Source organism: Solea solea, chromosome 9 (genome assembly GCF_958295425.1).
Source record: "Solea solea chromosome 9, fSolSol10.1, whole genome shotgun sequence".
NCBI classification, from domain to species: domain Eukaryota; kingdom Metazoa; phylum Chordata; class Actinopteri; order Pleuronectiformes; family Soleidae; genus Solea; species Solea solea.
In genome coordinates this window covers 28799624-28827494 of record NC_081142.1, presented here as the reverse complement: position 1 = coordinate 28827494, position 27871 = coordinate 28799624, and the positions used below count along the sequence as shown (strand labels likewise).

General features: G+C 38.9%; 1 protein-coding gene across 1 annotated transcript; it reads right to left on the bottom strand.

The window, feature by feature from the left end:
- Window positions 1-187: 187 nt before the first annotated feature.
- Window positions 188-27491, bottom strand: podn (podocan). Its single transcript, XM_058638152.1, has 11 exons — window positions 27375-27491; window positions 24671-24949; window positions 24465-24558; window positions 23066-23130; window positions 22039-22148; window positions 21792-21948; window positions 21313-21428; window positions 20950-21163; window positions 20426-20869; window positions 19839-19987; window positions 188-1567 (listed from the first exon to the last, which is right to left on the bottom strand). Exons 2-11 carry the CDS (start codon window positions 24935-24937, stop codon window positions 1435-1437), a joined length of 1749 nt encoding a protein of 582 aa, XP_058494135.1. The 5' UTR covers window positions 24938-24949; window positions 27375-27491; the 3' UTR covers window positions 188-1434.
- Window positions 27492-27871: the final 380 nt, after the last annotated feature.

Genomic DNA, 27871 nt, shown 5'->3' with positions numbered 1-27871 from the left:
TTTTTTTTAAATTAAGTCAACATTCTAAGCTAAATACCAGAGTCGCCCCCTGGTGGCTAACTGTCCTGAAACCAAACCCAAAATCACCAAGTCTACTTCTAATATACAGTCTGTGGGATTGTGGGTAGTGTAGTCCTTCTTATTGACATGCTCAACTTTTTTGCCGCAAAAATAACTTAAACAACAACATTTTTGACAAACTTTACTTCAAATGGTGACACCTAAAACTCAGTCTAAAGTTATATGACGTTAACTTCAAGAAAGGTCCATAGACCAATTTAAGTTTTTATTATGTTTGTCAAATGTTTTCTTTATTTTCCGGTGAGATAAATATAGTATTTATAGTAATAGTTTTTTAAATATCAAGTCCTGTTTAAGAGTTGCAATCAGCGACCATCACACTGTTCTTAATGTCAGAGTGTGTATCTACGGTGGCCTGTAAGAGCAAAACAATATTACGTTTACATTCAGGACAAAACAAAGTTAAATTACATTTTACAAATCCCAATTTATTTTTTTATTTTTTACAAAACTTGAAACAAAATTACATTTATTTATCATTTATTTTGTGATTTGTGAAAAAGTATATATTTTCAAAAATGTAAATTTGTCTGAACTTGTGTAATTTTGTTTCATATTTTGTATTTTCAAATTTTGTAAAATGTGTTCTAGGAACTTCTAGGAAATTGCAGAAACAAATTTTCAAAAGTTGAGACAAATTTACATTTTTAGATTATTTCTGGATTTTCTAAATGTTTCACATTTTCAAAATTTGTCTAAACGTTGGGAAAAAAAAGAAAGTGTTTCATATTTTGTAAAGTGCTGACACAGTTACAACACTTTCACTCATCCCTAATAACCTCCTATGTACACGTCTTTCAAGGTTTGTTCATTTCTTTCAGGATTTGTAAAAGTGCTTCAAATCTTTTTGTCCTGAATGTAAATTTGTTTCAAATTTTGTAACATTGTTTTGAACTTACGAGCCACCGTACCCACCGGTCGTCCTGGTGTTTTCAACACAAATGGCTTCACAATATTTGCCATAAAAACACTTTTTAAAGTCTGTTTAACGAGGCACCCATTAACAAAAGAATTAAAAAGAAAATAAAGCAGACGTAATGACAGTGTGAACCTCTCCTTTTTCATGCTTTCTCATAATGATTTAGACTTTTACAGCGTGAACTTCACAGGGATGTTTGTGACTTTTTGTGTGCATTTCTTTATAAAACCATGTAGATGTAAAAAAATATCAAAGCTCAGGTACAGTTTATGCATTACTAACCAGCCCATACAATGGAAACTAACGTAACTTCATCTGGTATCCTGCACCAGAAATATGCGACTCTTTCAACAAACGATAATGGACGTGTGAAATAAATTCACACATTCACAGGTTCAGTCCCATCTCAAAGTCCATGTCAGTCCAATGTCAGTTTAAGTTTCCTCCTCGTCCTCGTCCCCCTCCAGATCATCTCTCTTGTTTCCCGAGCCGATGTCCAGCACCTGTAAGTTAGACAGATGGGCGAACGAGCTCTCGTCCACAGCGTCCACAGAAAGACGGTTAAACCTTTAAAGGAAAAAAACAAAGGACTTGAAGTGTTGTTTGTAGTTAAAGCTGGAGTAAGCACTTGAAGTATAATCTAAGTCAAGTGATCTAAGATAGAACAGCTCATTTATTATAATTATTATAATTATTATAATTATTATTAGTGCCTGCAGCTGCAAGGCATACTAGTCAGAACTCCCTAGAGTTCTCACTAGAATGCATTGCAGCGCAAGCATCTCTTGTAATCCTCCTGGCGTTTATTCTTCTTGATATTATTCCTTCTCCGCACGTTTTTCGCAGCGCTACTCCTCCCGCAGTTTTGAGAAAACCCTCACACAAAAATCGCGAAAAACTGCAAAAAATGTCCACATACACATGAATGGGAAACAGAGACAAACCAAGCCCACTTTGAGCATCACAGTGTCATCATACTTTAACGCAGAAACATGATTGTTACTTTAAACGAGCCACAAGACTTGGGACTTTTCTGACCTAAGTCAAAGTTTTGATACATATTACGGTTTTTAAACAATCGCAGTTTACGTTTTGTACTTTTTTTCGACGTTTTCAGATTTTATAATGGGTGTGTATTGCGTGTGTAGGCGGGACGCTAGAGTGACACACTCTAGTAAGAGCCAGCAAAATAATCACAAAAAATTTCTAAACAAACTCTTCTCCTGCCCACAATTTCCAACCTACACAGACAATTTTTACACCAAAACGTTGCCATGGTTGTCGTCTAACCCTGTGTGTGTTTTCATTTTCATATGACTTGTCGTTTTTCTTAAAATCCCCTCAAAGCGCAGAGAGTTCTGGTCACAGCCTCCATTCACTTCCATGTTAAAATGTCTGCTTTGGAGTTTTGGAAAAATCAACCCGAGGGTGATTTTAAAACTGTGATTTCTCCGTCAATTCACGCCCGTTTGTCACAAATTTAAAGGCGACATAGACCAGAAGCTCCAATTAACGCTGCGTTTGTGTGTGTGTATCTGCGTCATTACCTCGTTTATGAAACCCTAAAGTTTCAGAACAACAGTTCAGCCACTGCTGAGAAAATAGTGTTGTATTGTTTTCCTGGGCTCTGCGAAGCGGATCGGCACTTCCTTAATTTGATGTCGTCATCAGAAATCCTCACCACTCCTCTCACCACCGTAGCGCCTCCCGGTGCGGGCACTAGTCCGGGCACATCCAGTTGCGTACATTCAACTGCAGAAGAAGAAGAACTACTCTCGTTGTAGCTGCTGAGATGCAGAGCATCCACGGTGCCAGAGGGGGAGCTGTGTATCTAAGAGCTGGCCTATCTATTACGTCACTTCCAGGTACCTGGCCAATCACAGGACAGTGGGAAAGCTCGCGTTGGCTGGCCAATCACAACACAGTCCACGTTCTGGGGGTGTGGTTTTGGTCTGAAACAGCGCGGCTGACGAGAGCGTCAGTGAGGAGATATTTTGATCGGCTCGTTTGCAGCGACTAGTAAGTTTATAACCATGAAAACAAGTTAATATATGTAAGTAGACCTCCATAACTAACATATATGTGACCAGGAAAACAAGTTAATATATGTAAGTAGACCTCCATAACTAACATATACGTGACCGTGAAAACAAGTTAATATATGTAAGTAGACCTCCATAACTAACATATACGTGACCATGAAGACAAGTTAATATATGTAAGTAGACCTCCATAACTCACATATATGTGACCATGAAAACAAGTTAATATATGGAAGTAGACCTCCATAACTAACATATATGTGACCATGAAAACAAGTTAATATATGTAAGTAGACCTCCATAACTCACATATATGTGACCATGAAAACAAGTTAATATATGTAAGTAGACCTCCATAACTCACATATATGTGACCATGAAAACAAGTTAATATATGTAAGTAGACCTCCATAACTAACATATATGTGACCATGAAAACAAGTTAATATATGTAAGTAGACCTCCATAACTAACATATACGTGACCATGAAAACAAGTTAATATATGTAAGTAGACCTCCATAACTAACATATACGTGACCATGAAAACAAGTTAATATATGTAAGTAGACCTCCATAACTCACATATACGTGACCATGAAAACAAGTTAATATATGTAAGTAGACCTCCATAACTAACATATACGTGACCATGAAAACAAGTTAATATATGTAAGTAGACCTCCATAACTCACATATATGTGACCAGGAAAACAAGTTAATATATGTAAGTAGACCTCCATAACTCACATATATGTGACCATGAAAACAAGTTAATATATGTAAGTAGACCTCCATAACTAACATATATGTGACCATGAAAACAAGTTAATATATGTAAGTAGACCTCCATAACTAACATATACGTGACCATGAAAACAAGTTAATATATGTAAGTAGACCTCCATAACTAACATATACGTGACCGTGAAAACAAGTTAATATATGTAAGTAGACCTCCATAACTAACATATACGTGACCGTGAAAACAAGTTAATATATGTAAGTAGACCTCCATAACTAACATATACGTGACCGTGAAAACAAGTTAATATATGTAAGTAGACCTCCATAACTAACATATACGTGACCGTGAAAACAAGTTAATATATGTAAGTAGACCTCCATAACTAACATATACGTGACCGTGAAAACAAGTTAATATATGTAAGTAGACCTCCATAACTAACATATACGTGACCGTGAAAACAAGTTAATATATGTAAGTAGACCTCCATAACTAACATATACGTGACCGTGAAAACAAGTTAATATATGTAAGTAGACCTCCATAACTAACATATACGTGACCGTGAAAACAAGTTAATATATGTAAGTAGACCTCATAACTAACATATATGTGTGACCATGAAAACAAGTTAATATATGTAAGTAGACCTCCATAACTAACATATACGTGACCATGAAAACAAGTTAATATATGTAAGTAGACCTCCATAACTAACATATACGTGACCATGAAAACAAGTTAATATATGTAAGTAGACCTCCATAACTAACATATATATGTGACCATGAAAACAAGTTAATATATGTAAGTAGACCTCCATAACTAACATATATGTGACCATGAAAACAAGTTAATATATGTAAGTAGACCTCCATAACTAACATATATGTGACCATGAAGACAAGTTAATATATGTAAGTAGACCTCCATAACTAACATATATATGTGACCATGAAAACAAGTTAATATATGTAAGTAGACCTCCATAACTAACATATGTGTGACCATGAAAACAAGTTAATATATGTAAGTAGACCTCCATAACTAACATATACGTGACCATGAAAACAAGTTAATATATGTAAGTAGACCTCCATAACTAACATATACGTGACCATGAAAACAAGTTAATATATGTAAGTAGACCTCCATAACTAACATATACGTGACCATGAAAACAAGTTAATATATGTAAGTAGACCTCCATAACTAACATATACGTGACAATGAAAACAAGTTAATATATGTAAGTAGACCTCCATAACTAACATATATGTGTGACCATGAAAACAAGTTAATATATGTAAGTAGACCTCCATAACTAACATATACGTGACCATGAAAACAAGTTAATATATGTAAGTAGACCTCCATAACTAACATATACGTGACCATGAAAACAAGTTAATATATGTAAGTAGACCTCCATAACTAACATATATGTGTGACCATGAAAACAAGTTAATATATGTAAGTAGACCTCCATAACTCACATATACGTGACCATGAAAACAAGTTAATATATGTAAGTAGACCTCCATAACTTACATATACGTGACCATGAAAACAAGTTAATATATGTAAGTAGACCTCATAACTAACATATACGTGACCATGAAAACAAGTTAATATATGTAAGTAGACCTCCATAACTCACATATACGTGACCATGAAAACAAGTTAATATATGTAAGTAGACCTCCATAACTCACATATACGTGACCGTGAAAACAAGTTAATATATGTAAGTAGACCTCCATAACTCACATATACGTGACCGTGAAAACAAGTTAATATATGTAAGTAGACCTCCATAACTCACATATACGTGACCGTGAAAACAAGTTAATATATGTAAGTAGACCTCCATAACTAACATATGTGTGACCGTGAAAACAAGTTAATATATGTAAGTAGACCTCCATAACTAACATATGTGTGACCGTGAAAACAAGTTAATATATGTAAGTAGACCTCCATAACTTACATATACGTGACCATGAAAACAAGTTAATATATATAAGTAGACCTCCATAACTCACATATATGTGACCATGAAAACAAGTTAATATATGTAAGTAGACCTCCATAACTAACATATGTGTGACCATGAAAACAAGTTAATATATGTAAGTAGACCTCCATAACTAACATATATATGTAACCATGAAAACAAGTTAATATATGTAAGTAGACCTCCATAACTAACATATATATGTGACCATGAAAACAAGTTAATATATGTAAGTAGACCTCCATAACTAACATATACGTGACCATGAAAACAAGTTAATATATGTAAGTAGACCTCCATAACTATCATATGTGTGACCATGAAAACAAGTTAATATATGTAAGTAGACCTCCATAACTAACATATGTGTGACCATGAAAACAAGTTAATATATGTAAGTAGACCTCCATAACTAACATATACGTGACCATGAAAACAAGTTAATATATGTAAGTAGACCTCCATAACTAACATATACGTGACCATGAAAACAAGTTAATATATGTAAGTAGACCTCCATAACTAACATATACGTGACCATGAAAACAAGTTAATATATGTAAGTAGACCTCCATAACTAACATATACGTGACCATGAAAACAAGTTAATATATGTAAGTAGACCTCCATAACTAACATATACGTGACCATGAAAACAAGTTAATATATGTAAGTAGACCTCCATAACTAACATATACGTGACCATGAAAACAAGTTAATATATGTAAGTAGACCTCCATAACTAACATATACGTGACCATGAAAACAAGTTAATATATGTAAGTAGACCTCCATAACTAACATATACGTGACCATGAAAACAAGTTAATATATGTAAGTAGACCTCCATAACTAACATATACGTGACCATGAAAACAAGTTAATATATGTAAGTAGACCTCCATAACTAACATATACGTGACCATGAAAACAAGTTAATATATGTAAGTAGACCTCCATAACTAACATATACGTGACCATGAAAACAAGTTAATATATGTAAGTAGACCTCCATAGCTAACATATACCTGACCGTGAAAACAAGTTAATATATGTAAGTAGACCTCCATAGCTAACATATATATGTGACCATGAAAACAAGTTAATATATGTAAGTAGACCTCATAACTAACATATATGTGACCATGAAAACAAGTTAATATATGTAAGTAGACCTCCATAACTAACATATATATGTGACCATGAAAACAAGTTAATATATGTAAGTAGACCTCCATAACTAACATATACGTGACCATGAAAACAAGTTAATATATGTAAGTAGACCTCCATAACTATCATATGTGTGACCATGAAAACAAGTTAATATATGTAAGTAGACCTCCATAACTAACATATGTGTGACCATGAAAACAAGTTAATATATGTAAGTAGACCTCCATAACTAACATATACGTGACCATGAAAACAAGTTAATATATGTAAGTAGACCTCCATAACTAACATATACGTGACCATGAAAACAAGTTAATATATGTAAGTAGACCTCCATAACTCACATATACGTGACCATGAAAACAAGTTAATATATGTAAGTAGACCTCCATAACTAACATATACGTGACCATGAAAACAAGTTAATATATGTAAGTAGACCTCCATAACTAACATATACGTGACCATGAAAACAAGTTAATATATGTAAGTAGACCTCCATAACTAACATATACGTGACCATGAAAACAAGTTAATATATGTAAGTAGACCTCCATAACTAACATATACGTGACCATGAAAACAAGTTAATATATGTAAGTAGACCTCCATAACTAACATATACGTGACCATGAAAACAAGTTAATATATGTAAGTAGACCTCCATAACTAACATATACGTGACCATGAAAACAAGTTAATATATGTAAGTAGACCTCCATAACTAACATATACGTGACCATGAAAACAAGTTAATATATGTAAGTAGACCTCCATAACTAACATATACGTGACCATGAAAACAAGTTAATATATGTAAGTAGACCTCCATAGCTAACATATACCTGACCGTGAAAACAAGTTAATATATGTAAGTAGACCTCCATAGCTAACATATATATGTGACCATGAAAACAAGTTAATATATGTAAGTAGACCTCCATAACTAACATATATATGTGACCATGAAAACAAGTTAATATATGTAAGTAGACCTCCATAACTAACATATACGTGACCATGAAAACAAGTTAATATATGTAAGTAGACCTCCATAACTAACATATGTGTGACCATGAAAACAAGTTAATATGTGTAAGTAGACCTCCATAACTAACATATGTGTGACCATGAAAACAAGTTAATATATGTAAGTAGACCTCCATAACTAACATATATGTGACCATGAAAACAAGTTAATATATGTAAGTAGACCTCCATAACTAACATATGTGTGACCATGAAAACAAGTTAATATATGTAAGTAGACCTCCATAACTAACATATATATGTGACCATGAAAACAAGTTAATATATGTAAGTAGACCTCCATAACTAACATATATGTGACCATGAAAACAAGTTAATATATGTAAGTAGACCTCCATAACTAACATATATGTGACCATGAAAACAAGTTAATATATGTAAGTAGACCTCCATAACTAACATATACGTGACCATGAAAACAAGTTAATATATGTAAGTAGACCTCCATAACTAACATATACGTGACCATGAAAACAAGTTAATATATGTAAGTAGACCTCCATAACTAACATATGTGTGACCATGAAAACAAGTTAATATATGTAAGTAGACCTCCATAACTAACATATATGTGACCGTGAAAACAAGTTAATATATGTAAGTAGACCTCATAACTAACATATATGTGTGACCATGAAAACAAGTTAATATATGTAAGTAGACCTCCATAACTAACATATACGTGACCATGAAAACAAGTTAATATATGTAAGTAGACCTCCATAACTAACATATACGTGACCATGAAAACAAGTTAATATATGTAAGTAGACCTCCATAACTAACATATATATGTGACCATGAAAACAAGTTAATATATGTAAGTAGACCTCCATAACTAACATATATGTGACCATGAAAACAAGTTAATATATGTAAGTAGACCTCCATAACTAACATATATGTGACCATGAAGACAAGTTAATATATGTAAGTAGACCTCCATAACTAACATATATATGTGACCATGAAAACAAGTTAATATATGTAAGTAGACCTCCATAACTAACATATGTGTGACCATGAAAACAAGTTAATATATGTAAGTAGACCTCCATAACTAACATATACGTGACCATGAAAACAAGTTAATATATGTAAGTAGACCTCCATAACTAACATATACGTGACCATGAAAACAAGTTAATATATGTAAGTAGACCTCCATAACTAACATATACGTGACCATGAAAACAAGTTAATATATGTAAGTAGACCTCCATAACTAACATATACGTGACAATGAAAACAAGTTAATATATGTAAGTAGACCTCCATAACTAACATATATGTGTGACCATGAAAACAAGTTAATATATGTAAGTAGACCTCCATAACTAACATATACGTGACCATGAAAACAAGTTAATATATGTAAGTAGACCTCCATAACTAACATATACGTGACCATGAAAACAAGTTAATATATGTAAGTAGACCTCCATAACTAACATATATGTGTGACCATGAAAACAAGTTAATATATGTAAGTAGACCTCCATAACTCACATATACGTGACCATGAAAACAAGTTAATATATGTAAGTAGACCTCCATAACTTACATATACGTGACCATGAAAACAAGTTAATATATGTAAGTAGACCTCATAACTAACATATACGTGACCATGAAAACAAGTTAATATATGTAAGTAGACCTCCATAACTCACATATACGTGACCATGAAAACAAGTTAATATATGTAAGTAGACCTCCATAACTCACATATACGTGACCGTGAAAACAAGTTAATATATGTAAGTAGACCTCCATAACTCACATATACGTGACCGTGAAAACAAGTTAATATATGTAAGTAGACCTCCATAACTCACATATACGTGACCGTGAAAACAAGTTAATATATGTAAGTAGACCTCCATAACTAACATATGTGTGACCGTGAAAACAAGTTAATATATGTAAGTAGACCTCCATAACTAACATATGTGTGACCGTGAAAACAAGTTAATATATGTAAGTAGACCTCCATAACTTACATATACGTGACCATGAAAACAAGTTAATATATATAAGTAGACCTCCATAACTCACATATATGTGACCATGAAAACAAGTTAATATATGTAAGTAGACCTCCATAACTAACATATGTGTGACCATGAAAACAAGTTAATATATGTAAGTAGACCTCCATAACTAACATATATATGTAACCATGAAAACAAGTTAATATATGTAAGTAGACCTCCATAACTAACATATATATGTGACCATGAAAACAAGTTAATATATGTAAGTAGACCTCCATAACTAACATATACGTGACCATGAAAACAAGTTAATATATGTAAGTAGACCTCCATAACTATCATATGTGTGACCATGAAAACAAGTTAATATATGTAAGTAGACCTCCATAACTAACATATGTGTGACCATGAAAACAAGTTAATATATGTAAGTAGACCTCCATAACTAACATATACGTGACCATGAAAACAAGTTAATATATGTAAGTAGACCTCCATAACTAACATATACGTGACCATGAAAACAAGTTAATATATGTAAGTAGACCTCCATAACTAACATATACGTGACCATGAAAACAAGTTAATATATGTAAGTAGACCTCCATAACTAACATATACGTGACCATGAAAACAAGTTAATATATGTAAGTAGACCTCCATAACTAACATATACGTGACCATGAAAACAAGTTAATATATGTAAGTAGACCTCCATAACTAACATATACGTGACCATGAAAACAAGTTAATATATGTAAGTAGACCTCCATAACTAACATATACGTGACCATGAAAACAAGTTAATATATGTAAGTAGACCTCCATAACTAACATATACGTGACCATGAAAACAAGTTAATATATGTAAGTAGACCTCCATAACTAACATATACGTGACCATGAAAACAAGTTAATATATGTAAGTAGACCTCCATAACTAACATATACGTGACCATGAAAACAAGTTAATATATGTAAGTAGACCTCCATAACTAACATATACGTGACCATGAAAACAAGTTAATATATGTAAGTAGACCTCCATAGCTAACATATACCTGACCGTGAAAACAAGTTAATATATGTAAGTAGACCTCCATAGCTAACATATATATGTGACCATGAAAACAAGTTAATATATGTAAGTAGACCTCATAACTAACATATATGTGACCATGAAAACAAGTTAATATATGTAAGTAGACCTCCATAACTAACATATATATGTGACCATGAAAACAAGTTAATATATGTAAGTAGACCTCCATAACTAACATATACGTGACCATGAAAACAAGTTAATATATGTAAGTAGACCTCCATAACTATCATATGTGTGACCATGAAAACAAGTTAATATATGTAAGTAGACCTCCATAACTAACATATGTGTGACCATGAAAACAAGTTAATATATGTAAGTAGACCTCCATAACTAACATATACGTGACCATGAAAACAAGTTAATATATGTAAGTAGACCTCCATAACTAACATATACGTGACCATGAAAACAAGTTAATATATGTAAGTAGACCTCCATAACTAACATATACGTGACCATGAAAACAAGTTAATATATGTAAGTAGACCTCCATAACTAACATATACGTGACCATGAAAACAAGTTAATATATGTAAGTAGACCTCCATAACTAACATATACGTGACCATGAAAACAAGTTAATATATGTAAGTAGACCTCCATAACTAACATATACGTGACCATGAAAACAAGTTAATATATGTAAGTAGACCTCCATAACTAACATATACGTGACCATGAAAACAAGTTAATATATGTAAGTAGACCTCCATAACTAACATATACGTGACCATGAAAACAAGTTAATATATGTAAGTAGACCTCCATAACTAACATATACGTGACCATGAAAACAAGTTAATATATGTAAGTAGACCTCCATAACTAACATATACGTGACCATGAAAACAAGTTAATATATGTAAGTAGACCTCCATAACTAACATATACGTGACCATGAAAACAAGTTAATATATGTAAGTAGACCTCCATAGCTAACATATACCTGACCGTGAAAACAAGTTAATATATGTAAGTAGACCTCCATAGCTAACATATATATGTGACCATGAAAACAAGTTAATATATGTAAGTAGACCTCATAACTAACATATATGTGACCATGAAAACAAGTTAATATATGTAAGTAGACCTCCATAACTAACATATATGTGTGATACAAGCATTCGATGTCGCCTTTAAATGTGGGAGCTGCCGAAAGCCTCCTGACGCTCACAAACCAAAAATTAAAAGAAAATGTATCTCTATCATCAACCGTTCTTGAAATATGACAACTTTAAAACATGCTGTTTTCTCTGTTTTCAGAGGTTTGGGACCGTTAGGGAGAGGTGTGTGTGTGTGTGTGTGCGTGTGTGTGTGCGTGTGCGGAGGGGGGACTTGGGAGGGGCTTGTCAGTCTCTCTGTATTCTTCCACCCAAAACTTTGGCGCGCTACTCCTCCCACAGTTTTGAGAAAACCCCCACTCATGTTATATCAAAACGTGCGGCTTGACCGGGAATGGTGTGCTATTACTTTTCCAAGTAACCATGGCGACAAAAATCGCAGAAAACTGCGAAGAATTTCCACATACACATGAATGGGAAACAGAGGGGCTTGTGAATCTCTCTCTCTCCCTCTCTCCTTTAAAACTTGGTCTTTTAAAGGGTGATTCCACCAAAATACCACTCTGTCTAAATACTTCATCTTTTGAAGGTTCAATTCTTTAATCCTTTACCAGCACAAGTCCTGCACCCGACAACACATGCCGCAAGAACAGCAGGCACGCTCGAAATTTCGGCACAGAATTGCCGATCTAGTTATATACATTTAATTTAAGGGCACCTTTCAAAGCACTCAAGGTCACCTTACAGTACATCATTAAAAAACACACAAAAAAACAATATAAATACAAATATCAAAGCTAAAATTTTAAAAACATACAGAAGGTGGAGGGTCAGAAAGAGAAAGCAATTCTAAACTTGAGTCTTCATTTAAAGGTGTGAAGGGAGTCAATATTGCGGATGTCTTGTTGGAGAGAGTTCCAGAGGCGGGGGCAGAGTGGCTGAAAGCCCTGGACCCCATGGTGACGAGACGGGCAGAGGGTGCAGTGAGTCTGGGGGCAGAGTGAGGATCTGAGGGAACGAGAGGGAGTGTGGGGATGAAGGACGTCAGAGAGGTAGGACGGGGAAAGATTGTGGAGAGGTTTGAAGGTGAGAAGGAGGAGCTTATGTTGGATTCGGTATATATGTATATATATATATATATATATGTATATGTATTCGGTGACAGGGAGCCAGTGAAGTTGTTGGAGAACGGGGGTGATGTGCTCAATGGAGGAGGTTCTACTGATGATCATTTTGGGTGATTAATACCAAAGCGCGCGTGTAGAACCTGATAATGTTATAAATCCCTGATAATGTAATAACCCCGATAATGTAATAAAAACCTGATAATGTAATAACTTCCCGATAATGTAATAAAGTGCATTTCCCAATAATGTAATACACTTTTTACCAATAATGTAATAAAGTATTACATTATGTAATAAAGTATTACATTAACAGGAGGTTATTACATTATCAGGTTAGCCTTCATTTCACAAGTCCTGATAATGTAATAATTCCCCAATATTGTAATAATTTAACAGCAGACCACCCATTACTTGGGTTCAAGTGGTGATACTGTGTAAGCAACGCAAGCTCGAGAGCTCTAGCGCCATCAACAGGACAAAGTTGGACATGCATGTATGTACATTAACTTTTGACTTGTTCATCCGTTTTTCACAAACGATGTTTCACTGGAACCCTTGGGCCAAGCCGAGTTCAACGCATCCTTAATGTTTTTTTCGGCCATATTGGATTTTCTGCCATCTTTGATTTGATCCATAACCTTTCAAAGGCTTCTCTTGTCACACATTTTGTGTAATCTTCTCAAAACATCGTTCAGATGATCTTCAGACCATGCCACACGAATGCATTCAACATCTTGAAATTCAAAGGCACTTGGCCGTGGCAGCCAATCAAACATGACGTTGAGGACACCAAAGAGGAAGTAAGCCAATTTCTCTGCAAGCCTTTAACATATTTTAACCACACTTGGTACATAGATTTGCCAAGCATTGTCATTGGATGAGAGCATGGCTTGTGCTCAAGTATCTGAGTTATGGGAGATACCAAATCAGAGATATATACTGGAAGTAGAAGAGATAAGTGAGTTCATATCTATATACAGAATTTTGTAAATATGTTGACATCTCAAACTTTTTCAAAACATTCATATTGTATTACTTCTTTTTCAAGGAGACCACAAGTGGTGGAGGACTGGATGCCGAAAGAAAGTCAAATCCATGTTAAAAATAGTCATGATGAAGACATCAACCATAGAGTTCTAAGTTCTTAAATGATGGCTTTAAAATGAGGTTGCTTTTCTGGATATAAGTTACTTGTGTGTTGTGTGTGACTGTTGTGTGTTGAAATTAAGTAAACAGTTTAAACCAGAGGTTGCGCTAGACTTTTTCGTTGTCTGTCATTTTGACTGACAGGGTCATAAAAATCCCGTCATAATCAAATTTTACCGGTCACTTTAAATGATAATAATGACATATTCAATTGCATTGTTCATATTGCAGTGAAATATGAAGAGTTCACCTGTGGCCTAAACGCACAGTCTCACACCTTCCTCCTGGTCCACATGGACTTGAATCGCATACTTGCTTGCGCGTAGTTGCGCGTGGTAGGAAATCCCGCAACATGCGCTCCTTCTGCACCAGTGGATCAGCTGCACCGGTCACAGACGCGCTCCAAAGCCTCCTGTCCATAGCTCTTTAACACGCTGTCAGCACTACAAGGATAGCGAGATGCATTGAGTACGGTGTCCAGGTCAGAAATTATGCTCAGATGCTCCGATGGAAATCTTTATTTTGTCGCAGAACATTTTTCTATCCGCCCTCCTCAGCCAGGAGAACTCCCGCTCCCACTGAACGCTGTACTCCTGCTTAACCTCCTTACTGCCGCTTCCTCGCTCCGCTGAGGCCAAGGGCTGAGTTTGTCCTTCATCTGCATCTATCTCTCTTTTTTCACCTCTTTTATCAACATAGTTATTGGGCTTTTTAAAGAAACTTCTGACACTCAACTGCCGTGACATTTTTCTTCCTTTTCTACTTTTCTTCTTCTACAAGAGCCAATTACTGTAATATGCTTTTCACACCAAGTGGTCATGGGTGTGAATTGCAATCTGTCAAAATGACGGATGGCCCTCAGATTTTTCCATCACTATTTAAAAAAAACGGTCAATGATGGAAAATATTCAGTTAACGCGACCCCTGGTTTAAACACAGCGCCCCCAGAGGTCAAAGGTCACCATTTTTTGTGGTATCCCCAGGATGATGTCATGAATCTATGTACCAAGTTTGGTTAAAATATGTTAAAGGGATGCAGAGAAATTGGCTTACTTCCTGTTTGGTGACCTCAACGTCATGTTTGATTGGCTGCCACGTGCCTTTGAATTTCAAGATGTTGAATGCATTCGTGTGGCATGGTCTGAAGATCATCTGAACGATGTTTTGAGGAGATTACACAAAATGTGTGACAAGAGAAGCCTTTAAACGGTTATGGATCAAATCAAAGATGGCAGAAAATCCAATATGGCCAAAAAGAACATTAAGGATGCGTTGAACTCGGCTTGGCCCAAGGGTTCCAGTGATACATCGTTTGTGAAAAAAGGATGAACAAGTCAAAAGTTAATGTACATACAGTTTATGCATGTCCAACTTTGTCCTGTTGGTGGCGCTAGAGCTCTCGAGCTTGCATTGCTTACACAGTATCACCACTTGAACCCAAGTAACGGGTGGTCTGCTGTTAAATTATTACAATATTGGGGAATTATTACATTATCAGGACCTGCGAAATGAAGGCTAACCTGATAATGTAATAACCTCCCGTTAATGTAATACTTTATTACATTATTGGTAAAAAGTGTATTACATTATTGGGAAATGCACTTTATTACATTTTCGGGAAGTTATTACATTATCAGGTTTTATCACATTTTCAATGGACTCAATTGCAAATTTTTATTACATTATCAGGGTTATTACATTATCAGGGTTATTACATTATCGGGGATTTATTACATTATCAGGTTCTACAGCGCGTAATGAAGTAAGTTTGTGGCTTCCATTTATTGTCCACTTAGCCTCTGCATAAGGTGGAGCTTTATTTATACTGTGTGATTCATTCCCTATTTTAAGAACCCCTTGTGAGTTTATTGTTAACACTGAGCACACAGCTCATTATTTGGCAGACAGTCTGTTGGTGGATGGAGATAACAGCTCATTATTTGGCAGACAGTCTGCTGGTGTATGGCGATAACAGCTCATTATTTGGCAGACAGTCTGTGTGTGTATGGCGATAACAGCTTATTATTTGGCAGACAGTCTGTTGGTGGATGGAGATAGCAGCTCATTATTTGGCAGACAGTCTGTGTGTGTATGGCGATAACAGCTCATTATTTGGTAGACAGTCTGCTGGTGTATGGAGATAACAGCTCATTATTTGGCAGACAGTCTGTTGGTGTATGGCGATAACAGCTCATTATTTGGCAGACAGTCTGTTGGTGTATGGCAATAACAGCTCATTATTTGGCAGACAGTCTGCTGGTGTATGGAGATAACAGCTCATTATTTGGCAGACAGTCTGTTGGTGTATGGCGATAACAGCTCATTATTTGGCAGACAGTCTGTTGGTGTATGGAGATAACAGCTCATTATTTGGCAGACAGTCTGTTGTTCCATCACCTGTCCATCATCACTGCACACAGGAAGAGGCTCAGAACTGATCCCTGATGTAATCAATGGATAGTTTTCCATCTTTAAAAAGTGGGTCCTCATATAGAAAGGTTTTTTGTCTAAACAATGCCTTCGCTCAACTCAACCGCAGCCAGTTCCTCAGAAATCAGGTTCTGCCTCATCAGAACCAGGTTTTGGTGTCCATGAGGACTACTGGTCCTGACAAGATCAGTGTTTATGACAGAAAAAAGTCCTAAAGAGGTAACAAATACAAGAACACACACACACACATAAAACCTCCTTCTACTTCCCCCACTAATGCAAACATTCCAGTGGCTCTCAATTGGCTGAAACGCAAGGATTCCAGCTGGAAGGGGATTTTGGTGATGAAAAAAAACTGCAGCAGCAGCTGATATGAACAACATGAAGAGGACAACAGCCCAGGAAAAGGTCAAGGCCCATAAACACCAGGTTGAGGTCAGACTGAAAACCAAACACAACAAAAGCCTTGAAAGCGTTTGGTCTCAAACCCCTTTACTCTGCTGTGACAGCTGCTAAACACCCAGAGTCTGGTCTCTGTGGAATAAACCACAGAGCAAAAGTTGCTGAATGCACACGAGTGAGAGAAGATGGAGGGATTATAGATAGCAGTGCTCTGCAGTGTTAAGCCCAGTCACCCGATCCAACACAGTGAATTTTGTTGATTATTAACAGACGGCAACATTTTTGAACAAGTTGTTTCACAACATTTGGAAACTAACATCTGCTCATTGTGTTGCAAAACTGAAAAATTACTAGTTTGACATTTATGAATGTGTTTATTAACTTTCTTGGCCAGAGTTAGATGAGAAGAATAGCACCAGTCTAATGTCTGCAGAGTAAATTAAAGAAAATAATCAAATTGTTCAAATAGTTTTTTTGTAAATTAATTAATTAAAAGTGTTCAAATGCTTTCAAAGATCTGGTACGCAGATATTCTATTACCTTTTGGAAAGGTTAGCCATTTCCAGTCTTTATGCTAAAAGGATAGACATGGTCAAACTGATTTTAGCCACTAAACAAAAGACTCACATAATAAAAGGTTGTTGACGTCTTTATCTCACTGTGAGACAGACTTTTCCAACAGGAAACTGAAATTTGTAAACCACTCACTCTCCCACCCCAAAGTCCATAGAGAAAATCATTGATTTTAGCTTACGGGGACACAGGAGCTGCTGGTCTACTGCTGCCTCGTGTGGTCACTTTGTATCAACCAAACCTTGGCAACACATCACCCCCACGCTGAAACAACTGCACTGGCTCCCCGTTAAGTTCCGGATCGCCTCCAAGCTTCTCCTCCTTTGCTACAAGTCTCTCCATTCACTTGCTCCACATTATCTCTCTGACCTCCTCCACGTGCACCGTCCCTCCCAGAACCTGCGGCCTGCTGACCTCGGTCTCCTCTGCGTTCCCCTGCAGGCAGAGCTTTGGCAACAGGGCTTTCAGTGTCGCTGCTCCAACGCTCTGGAACTCACTCCCCCCCGGCTGTTTGCCAAGCACCAACTCTGGAGTCGTTTGAATCACTGTTGATTCGGCAAGTTTTTGCCACCTGATTGATTGTTTGTTAGTGTTTGTGTTTTGGATCTGTCTTTTTCTGTTTTCTACTGAACAGCGACCTTGGGTTTCGCGAAAGGCGCTTTATAAATCTAAGTTATTATCATTATTATTATTATTGTTGTATGTATTTTTGAAGTGGGGTGGAGTGGCTCAGTGGTTAAGACCGGTACCCTGTGTGCGAAAGACATCATGGTCGCAACAGTCACAAGTTCGAATCAACCCCTGGCTGATTGAACTCAATTCCATTGTAAGTTGCTTTGGATAAAAGCGTCTGCTAAATGACATGTAATGTAATGAAGTGATTTTCCCCCGCACTGAAAACCTGAATCTGACCTAAGAGTCAAGCTCAGTGTAAAAAAGGGAGGTGAAGTGAAGTGTGTGACGAGCAAAGCAGTTTAAACAAACAGAGCAAATTTCCTCACAGGTCTGCTCCGGTCACACTTGCATAATCACTTCCTGAGTTGGAATTAATCCCAAATAGAGAAGAAATTTATGTAAGGAGCCACCCACAAGGTTTCTGTCAACCTCAGGGAAGCACAGAGAGTGTTTGGTTTTGGCCTAAGTGGGTCATGTGATAAATTTGAAGCCGAAAAGCTTGTGCAAACAACCCTGGAGGAGGAATGTTGACGAGAATACGACCGCTCGCTGGAAATCGAGGATTGTTTATGAGCAGCAACACGACTGAGAATACGAATGGAATCAAACCTCCCACATCCATAAGTCCACAGAAGTCCACTATCTTCTCTGTGATATGAATGTAATCATCTGTAGACCCTGTGCAGAATAGAGCGTGGATATCCGACCTGAACCCATCGGGTTGGGCCAAGTTTGGTCAAAAATCCAGGAAGGATAGTCAGGTTTGGCTCGGGTTTCAGAAATAAACCCCAAAAGGATTGTTGGGTTCAGATACGGTCAGGTATGGTCAGATATGGTAAGGTATGATCAGGTATGTTCTGGTATGATCAGATATGTTCAGGTATGGTCAGATATGTTCAGGTATGGTCAGATATGTTCAGGTATGATCAGATATGTTCAAATATGGTCAGATATGTTCAGGTATGGTCAGGTATGTTCAAATATGGTCAGGTATGTTCAGATATGTTCAGGTATGTTCAGATATGTTCAAATATGGTCAGATATGTTCAAATATGTTCAGGTATGTTCAGATATGATCAGGTATGTTCAGGTATGGTCAGGTATGATCAGGTATGGTCAAGTATGTTCAAATATGGTCAGGTATGTTCAAATATGGTCAGGTATGTTCAGGTATGGTCAGGTATGTTCAGGTATGATCAGGTATGATCAGGTATGTTCAGGTATGATCAGGTATGGTCAGGTTTGGTCAGGTTTGGTCAGGTGAATGGTTTGCAGGTCCCTTACCGCAAAAAGATGCCTTTGATGTTCGGAGTGCCTTCGAATGCTGACTCAGGAATGGCAGAGATGCGGTTACTTTGCAGGTGAAGATACTCCAGAGACTCAGGCAGGTCAGAGGGGATGTGTGTCAGCTGGTTTCCAGACAGGTCTAATGTCTGAAATTGGAAGAGGCAGAGTAAATTATCATAGATATCGTCTTAAATCCTTTTTGTTGATTTGTTTGTTGACATTAAACATTTATGCTATAATGAGTGAACTACTGTAAGTATGAAAGCGTCTTAATGTTCAGGTTTTTGGTGACAATTATAGCTGTAAGAGATACTGACACAGTCAGTGATGGCTGCACCTTGCACACCACATTGCCATGAACCAAGAACTGTGTACAATTTAACACAGTTCCTGTGAAATCTGTTGTTCTGTTGTTTGAGCATGTATTCAGTGAGTGGGCCACTGTGTTTCAGTCTCACAGTCTAGTCAGTGCAAAAAACCTGAACTATCATTTTAAGTACAAGGAAGATCCAATTAAATCAAAGCCTCATGATGTTCATAAATGCTCAGGTTCAGAGTATCCGATATGATCCTCGGACACTCACTGTGAGCGCACTGAGCTCCATCCAAGCTCCCTGGTAGACTGAGTTCAGTTTCAGCTGATTGTCACTCAGGATGATCTTTTGTAGCTTCTCCATGCCTGTCAGTGCTCCGTCTGGTATTGAGTTGAGCTGGTTGTTCTTGATTTCCAACACCTGCAGACTGCGGGGAAGACCCAGTGGCAACGAGTGAAGGCCATTCCCCGACAGGTCCAGTTTCTCCAGGTCCCGCAGCTTCCTGAAGGCATCGCGGTGAACCTTTGGACTGGTCAGCTTGTTGTAGCTGAGGTTCAGCTCCGTCAGCGTGTACAGCAGAGCCAGGTCGTTGCGGCCAAGTTCGGAAATTTGGTTGTGGAGCAGCATTAGTGTCTTGGCCCGTCGAGGCAAACCCCTGGGAACCCGCTCCAGCAAGTTGTTATACAAGTGTACAGTATGAAGCTTCTTCAAACCCTTGTGAAAACACAAATTAAAAATGAATTAACATGGAAAGCAAACATGTCAAATGTGAGTAACGGAGAAAATAAAAGTACCATGAATGATGCTGGGTGGATGGAGCGTGCACGGAGCTTGTTATTGTGAAGGAGCAAGTATTCAAGGTTCCGGACGGCGGTGAGAGCGTCTCCGGGGATGCTGCGGATGGCGTTTTTCTCCAGGTGTAGCAGCACCAGATTGCGAGGCAGGCCCCCGGGTACAACGCTCAAGTTGTTGTTTGACAAATCGAGGCACTCCAGGCTGCTCAGTTGACTACCAGAGAAAAAGAGGAAGCAATCCAGTCATTCCTCTGATCCTGCCAAGAGTTCGCACCCATGTATAATCAATGTTTTACACTTGGCAACAACATCAGCAGGTTAGAAATAAACCACTGATGGACTGTGAAAAAGGATTTTATCAACCTGAAAGTCTCATTGTCCATGCCCTCGTTGCTTAGGAGGTTGTTCTGAAGATATAACTCTCTGAGGTTTGATAAGGTGTCAAAGGCCCCAGCTGGGATTTTCTCCAGCTTGTTACTCTGTAACAACAACAACAACAATCCTTATGTGTTACTTGACTCAAGTTGTTGGTCACACTTTACTTTAAGACAACACAGTGTTTGAAAGCATGACTTTTCCTGTCCATCATAAGCATGATTTGTACAAAACACAGGAATCATACAACACAAATCCTTTGAAGGCAGGGAATACACATTGTTCGTTTCACTTAGTCGCGTTGCAAAATTCATTGACCCAATCGTACCGAGTCTAGCGGACTATTAGGTGTGAAAACAACTTAAAGTTGTTACTCATACATTACCATGACTGTTGCTAACCACAGTCAGATGGGAAAGTATCTGTACATGAACTCCTCTCCAGGTGTATCCAGGTGTTCTCGTTACCTTCAGATGAAGACGGTAAAGGCTTGACGGCAGGTTGTTGGGAACAACCCGCAGGAAGTTGCTGGACAAGGTCAGGATCTCCAGACTGTCAGAACCATTGAACATGTGATCAGGAAGTCCTGCCTCCGTCAGCTTGTTGTTATGAAGATAGACAGACCTGCCGGCCACGATGAGGCCACAGGTGAACACATTAAATCCCACAAACAAAAAGATTAATTTACACAAACACACACGCGCACGCTCGTACCTCAGCTTTGGTTTGTAGCCAAACGTATACAGGTAGATCTTTGTGAGCTGATTAGCAGCAAAATCAGCACTGATCAGTGAGGGTGGAAGTACCTTTGGTGCTGAAGTGAGCTGCAAACATAAAGAAACATAAAGCCTGGATTTATTTTGATTTTATGGCTGTAGAATTGTTGAAAAAGTGTTCAATGAGTAAGTTCTTCTGCCCCTTTTCTCCAAGATAACTTTCACTTTCCATATCTGGCAGTTATTTAACCAACTCAACAAGGAATTACAGTACTGAGAAGCTGACGTCACAAACGTGTGATGGTGAATCTCGTCTGTGATTGGACGCTTGTTCCTCTGAAGTCCTGAGGTTCTACCTTAATGACAAGCATATGAGTGCAAAGCTCTATTTCTCTGCTTTCCGGTATCCATCCATCCATCTTCTAAAGGCCGGGTCACACCATGGACAGATCGCCAGTACATAGTTCTAGAATTTTCTAGATATCACAAGCGACCACAGTAGGAGTTGCAGTAATGGGACATACACATGACAAATCCTGTTGGCGACATAAGAGATCATATTTTTTGTCAAAGGTGAAACTTTAATGGAAATGTCCATTTGCTGATCATTCATTCAGTCACATCCCAAAATTTAATTCATAAAAATCTCATAAAGCATCTTCTGGTGAGTGTGTTGACGTCACAGTTTAATATCGGCCCTGCCTGCTTGGAACCCTGTCAGAACACCAGGTACCAGGTTCCATCACTGATGGAGTAGAGCCGAGCCGTGGTGGAAAAGCACCATTAGAGCCCTCTCCTTCATAATATGGTTCATGGATTAAAGCAGCGTTGGTGTCTTTGAGGCTTAGTGAGCACTTTAAAATCCCCCTATTCTTCCTGGATCCTGTTTCCATATCACACATCTGTCCATCCTGTCTCTCTGTCCCAGAGGGTCATCAGTGATGTTTGTGACCAGCTGGCACAGTCAGTTATATTCACCATGTCACACTGCACTCTGCTCTGCTTTGCTCTGCTGGATGACTCACCTTGTTGTTTGCCAAGTATAAATAAGCCAGTTCTTCCAGCATCTCAAATCCTTCATCTTCAAGGCCTGAGAAGACAAAAATACAAAACACACTCCACATTCTCCACACGATCATTTTACTCAGTCCAGCATCCCAAGTTTAGATGACACATCATTTCTTATAATGCTGCAACATTAATGGCTCTGACTCAGTCTGTGCTCGTGTGTTCTGAGAATCAGTGAATCAGTTTTTAAGTGGTGCAATGTTCAGGACAAGTTGATCCAGCTGGATGTTTTGAACTCTGAGGTCATATTTTGGTCAAATCAAAGTACATGTAACATTTCTGCATCAAAGAGATTATTTTAGGTTTCATGAAGTCGGACAACGCTGATTTTGTCTGAGTTACAGAGGATCACGCACTGAAAACATGGAAAAACAAGGCGATCAGAGATGGCAGACTTCACAAGCCTGTGTAACACACTCCAGACTCCAGATCACAAGATTTTGTGTATTCTTGCTGAGCAACTGTTCTGTTGCTCAGCAAGTGCAGAAACACACACACACACACACACACACACACACACACAGAGCCACTAAAATACTTCACTCCCACTCTGTCGGGCGAAGTAACAAAAGACTCAACTAATAAACTAATAAAAAGGCAAGGAGCTGCTGGTCCTCTGCTACCTTGTGTGGTCACTTTGTGTCACTGAGGTTAATTCAAATTAAGGTTTCTAAACACAGAAGTGACAAAATAAGACATTTGAACTTAGTGATGGAGGCAGCAGTGGATCAACAACTCCTGTGTGTGATGTTAAAATCACTGATTTTCTCTGTGGGGTTTGGTGTGGGAGAGTCCTTGTATGAAATGGCTGTTTTTAAGAAAGGTCTGTGTTACAGGCTGGTTCTCAGAGCTTAATGCCTGCACACGACACTGGAGTCCACAGCAGCTGTATGAGGGCTAATCCATGTGAGTCTGAGGTTAAGATGACACCACTTATTGTTGGAGCATTTCACCAGCCACATAAAGCCCATAACAACAAAACACATGTCACATGTGATGTTCCTTCGTGTTGGATCTACTTTGTTCCCACTCATTGTGTGTGACTCAAACCCATTTGCTTGATTGTTGTGCTTTGGGCCCAGAGTGCTGCCAACATGTAAATGCTGCGTGTCTGCAGATTTCTGACCAGCTGTGGCGTCTGTTTCTGTTCCTGAGAGCTTCTCAAGTCATTGTAACATTGTTTTTTTGTATGAGTTTGTGTCGTTTTGTTGATCACTCACTGTCCCACACCAAAGTCCTTAGAGGAAATCAATGGTTTTGATTTTTGTTGATCCACTGCTGCCTCCATCACTGAGTTCAAATGTGTTACTTTGGTGATGTCAGTGTGTGAAACCCTGAGGTGTGAGGTGTGAATACCGTGTGAGGTTAGCCAATTGTTCTGAAGGTTGAGCGTTTCCAGCTGATACAGGTGAGAGACGTGCTCCACTGTTATCTCCTCGATTTTGTTGTTCTGTTTCCAGGAGACAAAGCACAGAGAGTGAGAACACAGACAGACTGAAGAGGCTCTGCAGTGGCTCCTTCATGAGTCCCCTGAACCACAGATCATGTGGGTGTAAAAGCACCTGCAGCGAGAGCTGACGGGTTTTATCTGACAGCTTGGCGGGAAACTCCACGAGGTCGACTCCCGCGCAGTCCACCGAGCCCTCTGCCGTGCAGCTGCAGTCCAGCGGACACTGGAACGCCTCTGATTTGGTCACCACTGTCGTCTCCTCCACAGGTTCTCCTTCATCCTCTTCCACAGGTTCAAGTGTTGTCTGGCAGTTCACCAAAACCCGGAGCAGGAGGAGCACAGTCAGAGTCTGCAGCGAGGGATGTCTGCTAAAGGCCATGTTCACGATCTCCTGTCATAGAAGTTAGAAACAGCAGGTCATGAAGCGTTTTCACTAAAACCCTCTTCTTCCAACTCCTCCGGCCATCACTCCATGATTCATGCATTCATTACTTCCAAAATCGACTACTGCTGCAACAGCGCCCTCTACGGTTCGTGCCGGAAAGCTCCTCAATGAACTTCAACAGGTCCAGAACTCCAGAGATCACATGACCTGCACTGGCCTCCCATCCCACAACACATACTTCAAAGTGTCAGTGAGTGAGTGAGAGATAGAGAGTGAGTGAGTGAGATTGTCAGTGAGTGAGTAAGAGTGTCAGTGAGTGAGTGAGTGAGTGAGAGTGTCAGTGAGTGAGTGAGCGAGTGAGAGCGTCAGTGAGTGGGTGAGTGTTGGTGAGTGTCAGTGAGTGAGTGAGTGAGTGAGAGTGTCAGTGAGTGAGTGTGTGAGTGACTGAGAGTGAGTGAGAGATAGAGTGAGTGAGTGACTGAGAGTGTCAGTGAGTGAGTAAGAGTGTCAGTGAGTGAGTGAGTGAGAGTGTCAGTGAGTGAGTGTGTCAGTGAGTGAGAGCGTCAGTGAGTGGGTGAGTGTGGGTGAGTGTCAGTGAGTGAGTGTGTCACTAAGTGAGTGTCAGTGAGTGAGTGTGTCACTAAGTGAGTGAGTGAGAGTGAGTGTCAGTGAGTGAGTGAGTGTGGGTGAGTGTCAGTGAGTGAGTGTGTCACTAAGTGAGTGAGTGAATGAGAGTGTCAGTGAGTGAGTGAGTGTCAGTGAGTGATTGTGTCAGTGAGTGAGTGAGTAAGTGAGTGAGTGAGTGTGTGTGTCAGTGAGTGAGTGAGTGAGTGAGAGTGTCAGTGAGTGAGTGAGTGAGTGAGTTAGTAAGAGAGAGAGAGAGTGTCAGTGAGTGAGTGGGAGTGTCAGTGAGTGTGTGAGAGTGTCAATGAGTGAGTGAGTGAGAGTGTAAGTGAGTGAGTTTGTCAGTGAGTGTGTGAGAGTGTCAATGAATGAATGAGTGAGTGAGAGTGTAAGTGAGTGAGTGAGTCAGTGAGTGAGTGAGTGAGAGTTTCAGTGAGTGAGTGAGTGAGAGTTTCAGTGAGTGAGTGAGTTAGAGTGTCGGTGAGTGAGTGAGAGTGTCAGTGAGTGAGTGTGTGAGTGAGAGTGTCAGTGAGTGAGTGAGTGAGTGAGAGTGTCAGTGAGTGAGTGACTGAGAGTGTCAGTGAATGAGTGTGTCAGTGAGTGAGTGAGAGAGTGAGTGAGAGTGTCAGTGAGTGAGAGTGTCAGTGAGTGAGTGTGTGAGTGAGTGTGTCAGTGACTCAGTGAGTGGGAGTGTAAGTGAGTGAGTGAGAGTGTCAGTGAGTGTGTGTGTGAGTGTCAATGAATGAGTGAGTGAGAGTGTAAGTGAGTGAGTGAGTCAGTCAGTGAGAGAGTGAGTGAGAGAGAGTGAGTGAGTGAGTGAGTGAGTGAGTGAGTGAGAATATCAATGAGTAAGTGAGTGAGTGAGATTGTCAGTGAGTGAGTGAGAGAGAGTGTCAGTGAGTGAGTTAGAGTGTCAGTGAGTGAGTGTGTCAGTGAGTGAGTGTCAGTGAGTGAGTGTCAGTGAGTGAGTGTGTGAAAGTGTCAATGAATGAGTGAGTGAGAGTGTAAGTGAGTGTGTGAGTGTCAATGAGTGAGTGAGAGTGTAAGTGAGTGAGTGAGAGTGTCAATGAGTGTGTGAGAGTGTCAATGAGTGAGTGAGTGAGCGTGAGTGAGTGTGTGTTAGTGAGTGAGTGTGTGAGAGTGTAAGTGAGTGAGTGAGTGAGTGAGCGTGTAAGTGAGTGTGTGAGAGTGTCAATGAGTGAGTGAGAGTGTAAGTGAGTGAGTGAGAGTGTCAATGAGTGTGTGAGAGTGTCAATGAGTGAGTGAGCGTGAGTGAGTGTGTGTTAGTGAGTGAGTGTGTGAGAGTGTAAGTGAGTGAGTGAGTGAGTGAGTGAGTGAGTGAGAGAGAGTGTAAGTGAGTGTGTGAGAGTGTCAATGAGTGAGTGAGAGTGTCAATGAGTGTGTGAGAGTGTCAATGAGTGAGTGAGTGAGCGTGAGTGAGTGAGTGAGTGAGCGTGAGTGAGTGTGTGTGTGTTAGTGAGTGAGTGTGTGAGAGTGTAAGTGAGTGAGTGAGTGAGTGAGAGTGTCAGTTTCTGACGTTGTCTCTAAGTTCAGAGCTGCTCGTCCTCCACGAGACGCACGTGTCTAACAGCTGTTCATCCACAGACAGAGAGAGAATGAAAAGCCTGTGCACTTGCACTGTTTTTCTTATATTTGGTTCTGTGAGTTTGTGTGGAATCATCTGGAACACACATGTCAGACGTGTGTCATACGTGTGTGAATGACACCGACATGTTATTCCACAGTAAAGCAACAAAGCCACATGCAGTCAAATCAAAAAATATAAAAGTAAAAGTCTGCTCTTTACCTTTCTGCAGAAGTGCACCGAAGACTGCCGTCTACTCTGAACACGGGCTGTCCCATAGCAGGAGACAAGTCCCAGCCACAGCAGACACCCTCCAGATGTGTGTGTGTGTGAGAGAGAGAGAGAGAGAGAGACAGGGGAGTGGGAGTGGGCGAGAGAAAGTTCAGAGAAAGACAGGAAAAGGGACGAGAGAAGAGAAGAGAAGAGGAAGGGAGTGAGAACGACAAACAGCTCTGCTCTGACTCTCAGCCAGAAACTTACATTCTTTCCTCGAGCGTTTCTGTTTCCTCTCGTCACTTCTTAGTTTGTGCTGTGATACTTTTTAATATCATCTCAGACAGACCTGGGCATTTTACACACATTTGCCACACATTTGGGCGTCCCTGTCATAAACACAGATGAACAAGTATTAATGCTGCGCATGATAAAACTGTGTTGCTTTTATTTTGAAAAGCCTGACGTATGGACGCACGTATCTGCGTCTGTCCGCACAGCGACAG